Source organism: Ceratotherium simum, chromosome 16 (genome assembly GCF_057802395.1).
Source record: "Ceratotherium simum simum isolate JZ-2026a chromosome 16, ASM5780239v1, whole genome shotgun sequence".
Classification (NCBI taxonomy): Eukaryota; Metazoa; Chordata; class Mammalia; order Perissodactyla; family Rhinocerotidae; genus Ceratotherium; species Ceratotherium simum.
The window spans coordinates 12,137,939-12,151,972 of record NC_141915.1 but is presented as its reverse complement, the minus strand read 5'-3'; the positions used below and the strand labels follow the sequence as shown (position 1 = coordinate 12,151,972).

At 38.9% G+C, this 14,034-nt stretch overlaps 1 protein-coding gene across 2 annotated transcripts in view; it reads right to left on the bottom strand.

Moving 5' to 3' along the window:
• Positions 1-14,034, bottom strand: part of RABEP1 (rabaptin, RAB GTPase binding effector protein 1) — a 112,751-nt gene that overhangs the window by 6,860 nt on the left and 91,857 nt on the right. Inside the window, exons 12-16 of one of the 2 annotated variants that reach the window (XM_004433223.3) lie at positions 10,997-11,095; positions 7,113-7,253; positions 3,603-3,792; positions 2,627-2,682; positions 321-419 (exon numbers count right to left, since the gene is read on the bottom strand). In XM_004433223.3, the coding sequence (XP_004433280.2) occupies positions 321-419; positions 2,627-2,682; positions 3,603-3,792; positions 7,113-7,253; positions 10,997-11,095 (585 nt within the window). Of the gene's footprint in view, positions 1-320; positions 420-439; positions 664-2,626; positions 2,683-3,602; positions 3,793-7,112; positions 7,254-10,996; positions 11,096-14,034 lie in introns of those variants that run through there. The other variant, XM_087440587.1, reaches the window with a different exon arrangement.

The window sequence follows — 14,034 nt, the reverse complement described above, 5'->3', positions numbered from 1 at the left end:
GCAATGTCTGACAAATCAATCAAATGGAATGACACTTTCACAGCAGTGCTTCTAGCTATGGGCGGTGCCAAGTTTGGTTCATGGGCGCTTTTGACCCAATGCCTAAAAAGGCAGTAAGGCCTATGACACAGGCCTCCAGAGCTGGTAGTGTGCAGATTTGACCCAACTCTAACGAGACTGTTTCATTTTCTTTCCACAGAGAGTCTTGCCAACTTTCAGAAGGTGGCACTATTCAAAGAAGCAATGTCTTTTTTTAAACAGGCACAATGTGATCCTACATTCTTAGCACTGCTTTATTAAATTACCAACAAAAATACCACCTTGGCAGCAGTCTCTTTCTTTAACTCTTCTTCCAAAGTGATTTTCATTTCCTGAAGGCTCTCAAGCTGTTGAGACTTCTCTCTTAATGTGGACTCCAACTGTGAAATTAAGAGGGAGAAAGCTGAGACTCAGAGAAACTCCCCGTAGGCAGCGCATGCTGCCTGGAGGAGCCTGTGGCCTGCAGCATTATGCCCAAGCTCTCAGGTCCTCCCTAGGCCTTGGACGCTGGCTATGCTTGAAATGCTCTTCTCACTCTTTGGTCTCTGCAGATCTTCTATTTATTCTTCAAGACCCTTCTTCCTTTCAGTAAACATTTATTAGGCACCCACTGTGTTCTAAAGCCTGGGGATGGAGAAATCAGGAGAGAGAGAGATGTAAATAATTATGGCATGTGAACATGGAAGAAGCAGCATTTAATTCTGCCAGAAAAGTTGAGAAGGGCTTCCTTGAAGAGATAACATTTGACCCTTCAAAGATGAAAAACTTTACATGGGAAGGAAAAGGTTAGTAAGAGGGAGAAGGTGGAGAGAGAGACTCCAAAAAGAGGGAGTGGACGACATGTATAAAAAATGCCTTCAGGGACTGTGGCGAGCTCTTGCTACTCCACAGCCCAGAGTGGGGAGCCTTGGAGGCTGAGGCTGGAGCGGCAGTGGTGAGGCAGGACGTCTCCAGCCGAGCTACATATGGACTTGATCCTGGAGGTGAAGGGAACCACTGGAAGGTTTTTAACCAGCCTGGGACACAGTCAAGTTTATAGTTTTTAAAGATCACCTTGGTTTCATTATGAAGAGGAATTGGAATGGGATAAATTTTGGAGACAGGGAAAGAAGTTAGGCTGTTATAATAAGCTGAGTGAGAACTGAAGTCTGAACCTAAATAGTAGCAGTGGGAGTGGAAAGGATGGGACACATTCAGAGTGCAGGTAGTTTCTGCCAGTGCAACCTCAACAGTACAGTGGAGGCAGAAGCCAGACTGCAGTGGGTTGAGGAGTGACTGGGAGGTCAGGCAGTGGAGGTTACTCTTTCAAGAACCTTGACTATCAAGGGAAGAAGGAAGATTGGTAGCTTGAGAGAGAAGTGCGTCCAAAGAGAAATTTTTCTCCTCTTAAGGGGAAACATCTGAGCGTGTTTATGCATAATGGAAAGGACCAATAAAGAGGCAGAAGCCCATGACTGAGCGGGGAAGACTGAGAGGATGCCCGGAAAAGATTGAGATGCAGGTGAAGCACATCTGCAGTGACAGCAGACTGGTCAGAAACAGGTCATCATTTTCTCTGAAGAAACAAGAAAGGTTAGGAAGAAAAGAAAAAGAACACATAACCGAGAAGCCAAGAAGCTGAAGGTGATCCTGCTGATGACAGGGGTCCAAGGCCATCATCTGCTAGGAGAGAGGGGGTGAGGTGAGTGGTGACTGTCCGAACAGAAGAGAGACAACTAAGGACAAATGGAAGGCTGACTAGCACTTGAGGCCCAACTAACAGCAAGAGCGTGCAGAGTAATTCATTCCAGTGGCATCAGCAGCTTTGGGCAGAGGCAGGCAACGTGGACAGCAGGATTAATCTAGAGTTGGGCAGTATCGACTGAGGGCAGCAGAAAGACGAGGCATCAGGGGTACTTTCGGGTGTTGGTAGGAGACTAGCTGAAGAGGCAAGCCATGTAAGATGCAGCGTAGAAGGAAAGCAAGCAAAGCCACGAGGAAGTTGCTAAACCAGGAGAAAAGGAAAAGTTCAGGAAATGAAGGTCTGAATGAGGTACTCACACAGATGAACCTATGGGATTAAGAGCCAGAAGGATGGTAGATTGGAGTCAGGGAATGTGAGGCTGGAGTGTGATGTCAGAGGTGGTACAAGGTGCAGCCAAGAATATGGGAAGGAAGGGCTGACAATGAACAGTGAGGCCAAGGAGTTGAATGGGGTCATCTACCAAAAGCGTTCATGTTGTCTACGGGAAGAGAACTGTAAGCCAGCCATCATCTTCTGTTTGTAAAAGATTTTGCACATATTTCTACGGTAGCTTTAAGTAGACCACATCATGTCATGACCATGCCTTGCCTGTCTCCCCACTGCAGTGGAAACTCCAGGCTGCAGTCACCTTAGCCTTCCCTGCACCTCCTCCAGTCAACACAGAGCAGACTCGCAATAAATGGTCTTTATCATCATCACACCCTTATCCCACTATATTTTGCCCACTAGAAAGAAGTTCCTTGAAGACAGGGACTGTCCTAACCACATTTTATTCCTTCAGTCTAGCACAGTAGGATTCAATAAATAGCTACTGGTTGTTGACAGAAATAATATGAAACTCACCTGTCCTTTTTCTACTTTTATTCTTTCTAATTCAGCTTTTAGGCTAGAAATTGAAGCTAGAAGGAAAAAAGATGGAGAAGTGTTAGCATTTGATTATTTTGCATTTAAACTTTTTTCTTAAAACATCCCTTTCTACCATAAGCTCAATATCATACAATGAAAGGAGTCAAATATATACTGAACATGGGGTGGGGGGGGTGGGAAGGGAGAAGGACAGTCCTTTCTCAAAATTATCCCCAACCCATCAGCATCATAATGAAGCTCAGGTAAAGGCAGAGTCTGTATGAGTGAACACTACGTCATGAACTACCTCTACATCAAATACCCACTTCTGACTCTGGGGGCGGTGGGGTGGGGGTGGAGATATTCCCAGCAGGAGTGTGTTAACACACGAAAGTTCTGCAAGGAAATGCCACCCATCTGATCCTGTTCCCACTGGTCTGGGCTCAAGCACTGAGTTTCCTACCTATTAGGAGTAATTGAAGAGAGAGGCCACAGAGCTCCGAAAATACAATGTTTTTTGGTTTTCTTTTTTATTCCCAATTACCGGATATATTTCCAGAACATCTGGAAAAATGGACTGAGTCCCTACTTAATTCTTTCCTAAACTTTTCTGTTTTTCACTTTCCATGACCATGTATTACAGAAAACAAGTTATATTTAGTGCCTCCAATTCTAAACTACATCATTTTTTTTTTTTTTTTTTGGTGAGGAAGATCAGCCCTGAGCTAACATCTATTGCCAATCCTCCTCCATTTTTTTCCTTTTTTTCTCCCCAAAGCCCCAGTAGATAGTTGTATGTCATAGTTGCACATTCTGCTAGTTGCTGTATCTGGGACGCCGCCTTAGCAGGGCCCAACAAGCAGTGCATCGGTGCGCATCCAGGATCCGAACCCGGGCCACCAGTAGCAGAGTACACGCACTTAACCACTAAGCCACAGGGCCGGCCCCTAAACTACATCACTCTTATCTTCACCTATTTCTTCCTTGCAGTTTTCTATTTCTAGCTGCAGAGTTTCTTCAAGGTTTTCTTTTAAACACTGTTCTGCTTGAATCTGCTCCTTTAGGAACAGTATTTCAGCCTTCAGCTTTTCTTCCATGTGGTCGGCTGCTGTCCGCACATTAACGATGTTCTCACGGTATTTTAATACCAACTCCCGGAGCGCCTAGATTCAAGAAACAAATGGTGATTGGGTTTGTGAGAGTGAAAGAAAATAAAAGAAGCTAAAGATTTTCTGCAACTGGAATTTCAGGTGTTGTTTTAAATGGTTCACAAATGTAAGACTTTGAACTCCAACCCACTTGGGGCTTCAAGGGGCAGATGCCATGTCATGTTAACACTCAGTATGTTACAGATAACAGACAACATTTCCAGCCAATAACGTGTATTGTGAATATGTATTTTTCCCTCAAAACTGTTTCATAAGTAGAAAAATTAAAATCTTAAGTGACTTAATGTGAGATTCACTATAAATAGCTTAGGAGCTTCTATGATTACTAGCTTAAATTTGAGGGGAGTTAGAATATGAGTGATACCGGCTAAAGACAAGGTTGACATAAGGGAAGCCATACTGTAGAAAAGAAACCCTATTGTAACTTTGAATGACCTCTGACAACTAACCCAGCTGGACAGGCACCCTCCAGGAGATCTCACTGCTCTGTAGATTTTACGACCCCTGCTTGTGCATGTACCTCCCAGCTGCGATAAGATGAAAACTTTGTTTTTTTGAGTTCCTTAGGAATGTGATGACCCCCGAACAGAGAATCTGTGCTGATAGCCCTCATCAGTGAAAACTGAAAGATCTGGTGTGGTGCTTCCAGTCTGTAACACCAGAAGGTCAACATTCCTAACCCCCACCCCAATAACCCCATGGCCTATAACTGCTGTCAGATTTTGTGCCCCCTTAAGGTGGTTCTTTTGGACATGAGTCGGCCATCTTCCCCCTTGCTAGCAAGCTGTAATAAAAAGTCCATTCTCTCCTACCACCTTGCCTCTTGACTATTGGCATGTCTTGCAGCAAGCAGAAGGCCCCACACTGGGTGGTAACATGAGGACCAAAAAGACTGCAACTCAGAAGAAAGTGTGAACTCTAAGAGGATAAAATTTATTTATTCATTCAAACACTTGCTGAACATCTACCACAAGCAAAGTACTATGTTAGACCAGAGGCAAGTATGACAAAGAGTGGCTTCTAAAGTGATCAGCTGTTTTTCTATTATAAATACAGTTTAAATATTATTTTTTCCCTAAATTTTAGTTGTCTTTTTAAAAAAAAGTCCTCTCAATTATAGCCTAAAGCAACTCTAAAGTAAAAACTGGGAATCTTAGATAACTACCAAAAGTCTATAAATTAAAGAACAGAAGAAAAAAAGAGTAACTAAAAAACTGTAACTAGAAAATTTTCCTAACATGTATTACTGAAGTAGGTCTGAGAATCAAGGCTTACAGGCTAGACTGGTTACATCCTTCAAGGATTCTTGGAATTTTTTTTTTTAACTAGAAATCAAAAGTCTCTAGAGAACATAGAAGAGAGGAATCTTTCCTGCCAAAAGAGAAAAGTTGAACACAGGTGGAAAGTGGTATGCTGATGGCAAAAGTGGTATGCTGATGGCAAAAGTAGACAGGCTCCCAAAACTTTCTCTTTGATAAGATCAGTCACCAGTTCAGAAAGAAGAGCCAGCTCTCCCAAGAGCGCCAGTAACCTGAGCTGAGACCACAAGCTGGGGGAGGGAAGGGGGATGAGGGGGGGAGCAAGAAACTGATGGCAAGGTAGGCAGTGGAGCCCTTGTAAATAAGCAAATAAAAACAAAAATAACAGTAATGTCGATATGTATATAAGGAAAAAAGAAAAAAGAATGAGGTCCAAATTACAGAGGTTGAATCTGCAGGGTAGGTTTAGGGAAAACTGTGACTTCAAAACTATAAATTTCTGTAAGGTTTGATGTTTAAATAATTTTTAACAATTATAATTTCATTTTTTTAATAATAAAAGAAAAAATCTTAGAAGTAACATTTTTCTATTTTGTTTTGAAAATTGCTCTAAGAAATCTCATCTTCACTTATACTGTTTATAGTGCTTACTTGGGTCTAAAATGATATTTTTTTTGTACACTGAAAGGTTTAAAAATGTATGGCTACAAAGGTTGGAGAAAGTTAAGGAGATAGTTATGAATGTCTCAGGGAAACTTCTAATTTTGTAGCCCAGGTTCACCCAACCACCGAAGAACAGAAGTGACCAAAACTGTCATGAAAGTTATTGGAAAACAGAAGGAGGGTGAATGTGATGTACCCTTTTAAGTGCTAAATGGAAAAACAAACATCACAAGGAGCTAGCTTGGCAACCCCGTCAAACGTTTAATTTCTGGTGCCTTCTCAATCTGGTCCTGCAAGAATAACTTAGACCTTTGATTTGGCAAAGGATTCTTAGATATGATAGTGAAAACACGAGCAAGAGAAGAAAAAAATAGGTAAACTGGACTTTATCAAAATTAAAAACTTTTGTGCTTCAAAGGACACCATCAAGAAACTAAAAAAGACAATCAACAGAATGGGAGAAAATATCTGCAAATCATTTACCTGATATGAGACTTATATCTAGAATATATAAAGAACTCTTAAAACACAAAAATAAAAAAACAACCCAATTTCAAAGTGAGCAAAGGATCTGAATAGATATTTCTCCAAGGAAGATATACAAATGGCCAATAAACACATGGAAAGATGCTCAATATCATCAGTCATTAGGGAAATGCAAATCAAAACCACAATGAGATACACCTCACACCCACTAGGATGGCTATAATCAAAAAGTGAGATAACTACAAGCCTTGGTGAGGATGTGGAGAAATCCTCAAATGATTAAACACAGAGTTCTCATATGACCCAGCAATTCCACTCCCAGGTTTATACCCAAGAGAAATAAAAACATATGTCCACACCAAAACCTGTACATGAATGTTTATAGCAACATTATTCATAACAGTCCAAAAGTGGAAACAACCCAAATGTTCATCAACAGATGAATGGATAAACAAAATATCCATACAGTGGAGTATTAATCAGCCATAAAAAAGGAACGAAGTAGTGATACATGCTACGACATGGATGAACCTTGAAAACAGTATGCTACATGAAAAGAAGCCAGACGCAAAAGATTACAAATTGTTTGATTCCATTCATGTGCAAGTCCAGAATAGGGCAATCTATAGACAGTAAGTAGATGTGTAATTGCTTAAGGTTGTGGGGGTGGAAGAATCAAGGGTAAGGAGTTTCTTTCTGAGGGGATGAAAATGTTCTAGAATTGATTGTGGTGATGGCTACACATCTGAGAATATACTAAAAACCACTGAATTGTGCACTTTAAATGGGGGAATTATTTGGTATGTCAATTATATCTCAATAAAGCCTGTTTTGAAAAAGAAAAATTGATAGCCATTTCAGAAAATGTACTTGTTTACATTTTTGATCATATGGAAAATAAGTTACCTCTATAGTGTCCGGGAGAATGAAGTCTTCTGCTTGCTGTAATGACACATGCAAGCTATGCTTTCCCTGAAGACTGTCATTATCTTTCTGTAACCTCACCAGCTCTTCTGAAACCTGTTCCCGTGACTGCATCAGCACTGCCTAAAATAGAAACAGATACTAATCACAGCCAGAAAGGTAAATGCTATCCGCTGATATCTGCACCAAAGAAAAACAAGGCCAAACTAAATAAGGGCTGAGGGTGGAGGCTACATAATTAAGCTCTGTAGACTTACAAACAGCAGCTCAGAAAATTTTTTGATTGGCAGCCTTTACATATATTCAAGGGGACAAGCAATGAAGCAAATACTTGAGCTCATTCTCCACTGTTTCTACCAACAGCTTAAAAGTACTGAATCTCTCCCCCAATATCCCTGGACTACAGAAGGACCAGTATCCTTAGCTCAATGGAAGTGGCTGCACAATCAAAACGTATATCAAATAGAACATGTACTCCAAGACAATTCCTATTTCCTCACAGCATGCATTCAATAGGAAGTAGGGAGAAACAAAAAAGCAGTGTCTTCATCTTTCATTACATATATATATATATATATCTTCAAGCTCAGGATCACTATGAATGGCCCAAGGACCCCAAATATTGAAAGTCATCAAGAGGATCGATGCTTAGGCAATACAAGACACTTAAAGAGCTCATTCTTAAAACGGGATATGTTCCTACTTCTGCTTGCTGATGTATAAAACATTTTAGGTATTCATATGACTCTATCAGTATAAAAGTTATTCCAGCTAATTTGAGTATAAGATAAATTCTGCAAAAGTATTTAATTTCTGCTAATTTTTAGTACTAGTCATCTAACTTAAACGTATACAGAAATGTAGATTACTCACTCATCCAACGTTGATTTAGCAGCTACTACTCTATGCTAGGTGCTTTGCTGCCTATGGGGAATACAGAGAAAAAAGACAGACTTTGCCCCAGAAAAGCTCACGGTGTAGCGGAGGGCAAGACAAGTAAACCCAAAGTTACCCACCTGTACTACAGTGCCATGACACAGAATGGGTGCAGCAGTGATAGAAGGACAAAGGGGTACCTAATTAGGGGACAGGGTTCAAGAACATTTCCAGAGAAGGTGATCACTGCATCCTGAAGGACAATTAGGCTGCTGGCAGGCAGGCGAGGTCATGCATAAACTTTAGTTAATTCTATTGGCTCTTCTATATCTTCAGACCGAAATCAGTTGCGCCTTATGCTCACTTTCAACCCATTTACAACAAAATATTAGCATCCCATTACCTTTTGGATATGAAAGAAGGGAAAGAAGAGTATGTATATATTTGCTTGTTTTTATAAAAAGAACAGAAGGATAAACAAAAAGTAACTTTAAATGACCATGTATGGGAATGAATGGGAACGGGGTGAACAGGACAGGGAATGGAATCGAAACTTCTGATTATTTGTATATTTTTATAGTTTTGACTTATGAACCATGTTGCAAGCTCAAAAAAAAAGAAAAGTAAATCAAAAAAGAAAAAAGAAAATCCAAAAATGTAATACAAGCAGAAACAAATGGAGCTAACCATACATCAAATGGATAACACAACCACAGAGAGAAAGATCAATTCAAGTAACTTTTGAACACAGTACCCAGACTGTAAACCCTTACCTGGGATACATTCCAAGGGCAAAAAGAACTACAAAGAAATGCCATGCTTCACTCAGTAGGTTTGCTGTTAGTAGCAATATTAATGTAGTCATTCTGAAACTATTTTGTCCCTCCCTTAACCAAGGGATCAAACTTAACATCACCAATAATGGAACCACCCATCATAATATGCCCTTGATGTTATGAACTTCCCATTCAATCACTTCATCTATGTAGTATTCTTCTTGCCAAAATGTCTAACCTGAATCTAATCATGTGGAAATAATCAGACAAATGCATTCTACAAGGCAACTGGTCTGGACTCTTAAAAAATGTTAAAGTCAAAAAAGCCAAAAAAAAGAAAGGTGGGTGACTGTTCTTGATTAAAGGAGACTAAAGTGACATGACAACAAAATACAATCTGATCCTTGATTGATTCCTCAATCAAAAAATTAAAATAAAAAAATTAAAACCAGGGACAGCCCCACGGCCTAGTAGTTAAGTTTGGCACGCTCCGCTTTGATGGCCTGGGTTCGGTTCCTGGGCATGGACATACACCACTCATCGGCGGCCATGCTGTGGTGGCAACCCACATACAAAATAGAGGAAGACTGGCACAGATGTTAGCTCAGGGCAAATCTTCCTCAGCAAAAGAATAATAAAAAATTAAAACCACTAAAAAACAATCAAGGACTTTTGGGGACAATGGTTACATCTTAAGGATGTAATAATAGTATTACGGTTATGTAGAACGACTTCTTTGTTCTTAGGAGATACATAACAAGAGTGTCATGACGTCTGCAACTTAATTCCAAATGGTTCAGAAAAAAATCATATATACATTTATAATATACATACTTATATAATACAACACATATATATGAAAGAGAGAGAGAGACTAAGAAACAATTGTAAGCATGTAAAAATGTGGCAAAATATTAACAACTGGTCAATCTAAGTGAACATTTTTGAGTCTTCATTCCATAAACCTCTCTAAAGTTTCAAATTTTTCCAAATAAAAAGTTAGGGGGAAATATTAAGATCTCAACCATTACCATAGCTACTCTTCTCTGAAGGGGCTTAAGAAACTGAGTTTCTCTTTCTTTCTCAGCGTAAGAACCTTTAAAGGTAATTTCAAGAAAATGGTAAGGTATTAGAGTTCACAGGACCTCAAATTTAACTTCAACAATTCTTCAACGTCACCTGCAACATTCATTTTACGTGAAATCAACCTGAAAAATGTTTGCAAAGGTGGATCAGTTTTAAAAGACAAGAAGGAAAAAGATGAAAGGGACAGAGGAGTGTAAGGATGCTAAATACTATGAAACTCTGTCAGCATTTAACAGTGATTTTTAGATCAACAATTATTATTTCATATTCTCTAACTAACGAAAAGACACGAAACTCTCTCTGGTCAATGATTAGGATGAGACGCTTCCCAACAGACCAGGGCTAGTATTTAAGGATCAGCTCAAAGACCATTCAGATACTGACCCAATGCCAATCAAAAACAAACCATTACCATATGAAATGAGGCGCTTTTTTTCCCCTGTCATCCTTAGAAGAGCTGGACAAAAGGCAGTTCTGTAGGATCATCCCAGTAAGACCAACTCTGCTATAATCTACAAAGGGCCATCAGATGCAGGGCTCCCACTTTGAGAAAAAGGAAGAACAAGACAAATGGAGCCAGACTGGTGAGGAGAGAGGCCCAAATCTAGGGGACTAGTTTGCAGACATTCCAGGCAGCTCTTCAAGAAGCTCTCTGCCCTTATCCCTCTCAAAACTGATGGCCTTCTGGAAGTTCCCCAGCACCACAGCAGTTATGATACATGTTTTATCATAACTTTTGTGTAATTAATGAGGTTATTTTAAGTAAATTAGCTGTCCAGAAAAAGCAAAACAGTCGTGCTCAAAATCTGCACCTGCTAGGGCTCTGAGAGATTTCAATTTTTAGCTTTTATTTGGAACTGAAAATTAAATGTTGATCCATAGTTTATCGTGTTTAGGTTTCTCAAATCAAAAAAATAACTTAAAGGTGAGAATTTTTTTTGGTCAGGAGGTAGGTTTAAAAAAGGAATAATGTCTTTATGTAATCTTGTCCATTACTAATGTTCTATACACCCTGGAGAACAGTGACCTCTTTGGCCGGGGAAATACCGGCATATCACAGAAGATTTCAAGATAGAACAAAAAGGACTACATTTACCATCGTTAATGTTTATTTAAATGTTAACTTACCATCTGTTCCTGAACATCCCTCTTTGCTTGGGAAAACCCCTGTTGTAACTCTTCAAGTAAGATCTCAGATGCTTGGGCTCTTAAGGCAAGTGCTGAGATCTTAAAAGAAAAAAAATGCATACACAGAAAATACAGTTAGGAAACTGGTTATTCTGAAAAGAACCCTTCCATTTCCTGCTTATCTAATGTCCAAAATCGATGTTTTATTAGTTCATCATAACCCACTCATCACTTATTCAACAGATATGTATCCATCTGCTGTGTACAAAGCCTCAGCCTTTCAGATAACACAAAGCAGTACTAAAAGTCCCTAGGGTCATGTGCTGCCATACATGAACAAATGGCATTTTATGGGTCTTTAGACATAGATGTTAATCCATGTGACCTAGTTATAAATATTAATTGTAAAAGAGCTAAAAAAATAAAAAATAAAAAAATAATAAAAATTTTGAAACTCTGTCCACAAAAAAAGCACACAGTTTAAAGGATAAAGGAACATTTTCTGAACTAGTTGCAATCTCCTAAGATGGTTTACTTAAGAGCAATAAACACATGATTAACATCACCAAACTCTAAACTCCCTTGGATTAGTAATGTTCCTGAGGATGGGTTTATGTGAAAGTTGATGACTCATAAATAAGAATTATAAAATAAATCAAAATAAATTTGTTTAGACTTTAAAAAAATGATTATTGTCAGAATTCTGCTTCCAGTAGTAGCAGATTAGGTAACATGAACCAACCTTCCTACTGAGAATTAAGAAAACCAGACAAAAATATAAAAGATATATACTTGAAGAAATTAGAGAACAAGGCAAAAAAGAATCACAGAGCCAAGGACCAGAATGAGGACACTTGGAGAGCTGAGTGGAGCATCTGGAACTGCTCTTCTCTAGAAGCATGTGCCAATTCCAAAAGAAACAGATGTGACACTGAGAAGCTGAGCAGAGCATGTGAGAGCCCCAGGATACGGTGGCAAAAGTTAAGAGTCCAGGACGCATTATGCAAAGGGACCCCTAGACAACACTCTGCACTTTGGATTGGGTCCCCAAAGAGCCACACCTTAGAGTAAGGAAGAATTTAAAATAACCCAACCTTCACAACTTTATACAACCTCAATTCCTGTAACTGGATTAAGGTGATGCAGGATTGTTAGTACCACTAGTTGCCTACCTCTTATAAAGAAAATGGCTTTATATTATTTCAACAATTTTTCACATACCATGTCCAGCACTCAAGTAAAAATGCACAAGGATATGATAAAAAAAACAAAAGAAAATTATAAAAAACAAAACATATAATAGAAACACATCTACAATGAATCTAGATATGTGAATTATTAGAGACAAACTTTAAAATAACTATACCTGATCTGTTCAGAGATTTAAAAGACAAAATTTAGAACCGCCAGAGAACTAGAAACAATAAAAAATAACCAAATGGAAATAATAAACTGAAAAAAAAATTTTTTTAATTCCATGGATGAGTTTAACAGCTTAGATCCATCTGAAGAGAAAATTAATGAACTAGAAGACAAATCTGAAGAATATAAAGACAAAAAAGGTGGAAAATACAGAAGAGGAGTTTAAAAAGCCTTGCAGATGCAATGTGAAGGTTTAACACATATATGAAGAGTTGAAGCAATAATGGCAAATAACCAATAGAGCTGAAAATAAGCCTATGCAAAACTCTGTAATTTAACTCCTAGCTATACTCAAGAGAAATGAGTCCACATAGCCACCAAAAGACGTATACAAAAATGTTAGAAAATGTATTCATTCACAATAGCCAAAATCCAGAAACAACTCAAGTATCCCTCAACTGCAGAATGGGTAAATAAATTATGGTATATCCATGTAACAGAATATACACAGCATTAAAATCTAACTACTGATACACAGAACAATATGGATGAGTCTCACAGACACAATGATCAAATAGACCAGATGCAAAAGGCTACCCACTATATGATTCCATTTATATGAAGTTTAAGAACAAGCAATACTAAAACATGGTGTTAAAAGTCAGAATACTGGCTACCTCTACGTACAGGCAGGTGGAGTATTTATTAATTAGGAAAAAGCATGCATATATTAGAAATGTTCTGTATCTTGATCCAGCTAATGATTACCCTGGTAAAATTTTTCATGTTAAAATTCATCAAATTGTATACCTGAGATTTGTGCACTTCACTCTAAGTATATCTCAATAAAAACAAGTTTTTTAAAGAGACAATGGCTGAGAATATTCCAATTATGATGTAAGACATCAATTCAGAGATCCAAGAAACCCTGTGATCCTCGAACAGGAGAAATACAAAGAAAAATACACCTAGGTATACCACATCAAAACTGCTGAAAAAATAAGCCAAAAAGAACATCTTTAAAATGGCCAGGGAAAAAATAACATTTTACCTTCAAAGAAGCAACAATAAGACTGATAGCTGACTTCTCATCAGAGACATGGAAGCCAGAAGCAATGGAATAATAACTTCAAAGTGCTGAAAGAAAATAACATAAGTGCTCAGAATTCTATAGTTGGCCAAAGCATCCTTCTTGATTGAGGGTAGAAAGAAAAAGATATGCCTGATAAACAAAAATATGAGAGAATGGAGACCTGGGGCCATCCAAGATGGACAAAGCCCAGTATGGCCTTTCTCTCCTCTAATTACAACTAAAAACTCTGGATAAAATACAAAAAGCAACTACCTGAGGACTCTGAAAAATAAGCAAAAGCAGACAGCTTAGGGAGGGAAGTCAAAATGGGAAGAAGCAATTCACACAGGAGTGAGTTTACTGTTTATTTGGGGTTTCTCCTACTTGCCAGCACTCATCTGAGGGCTGCCCCAGTTGTAAGGCTGCAACAGCTGCAGCAGCACAGGAGATAAAACTCTTTCTGATCACAGGGCCAGGACAGGGTCCTTGTGAGCTGAAAAGTAGGGAGGTAACCTCAGAGAGAGAGAGCTAGAAAAAGGATCCCCTAATTCTGTGTACAAACCAGCACAAGTCCCACCCTCACCCCTGAGCTATACGTACATGG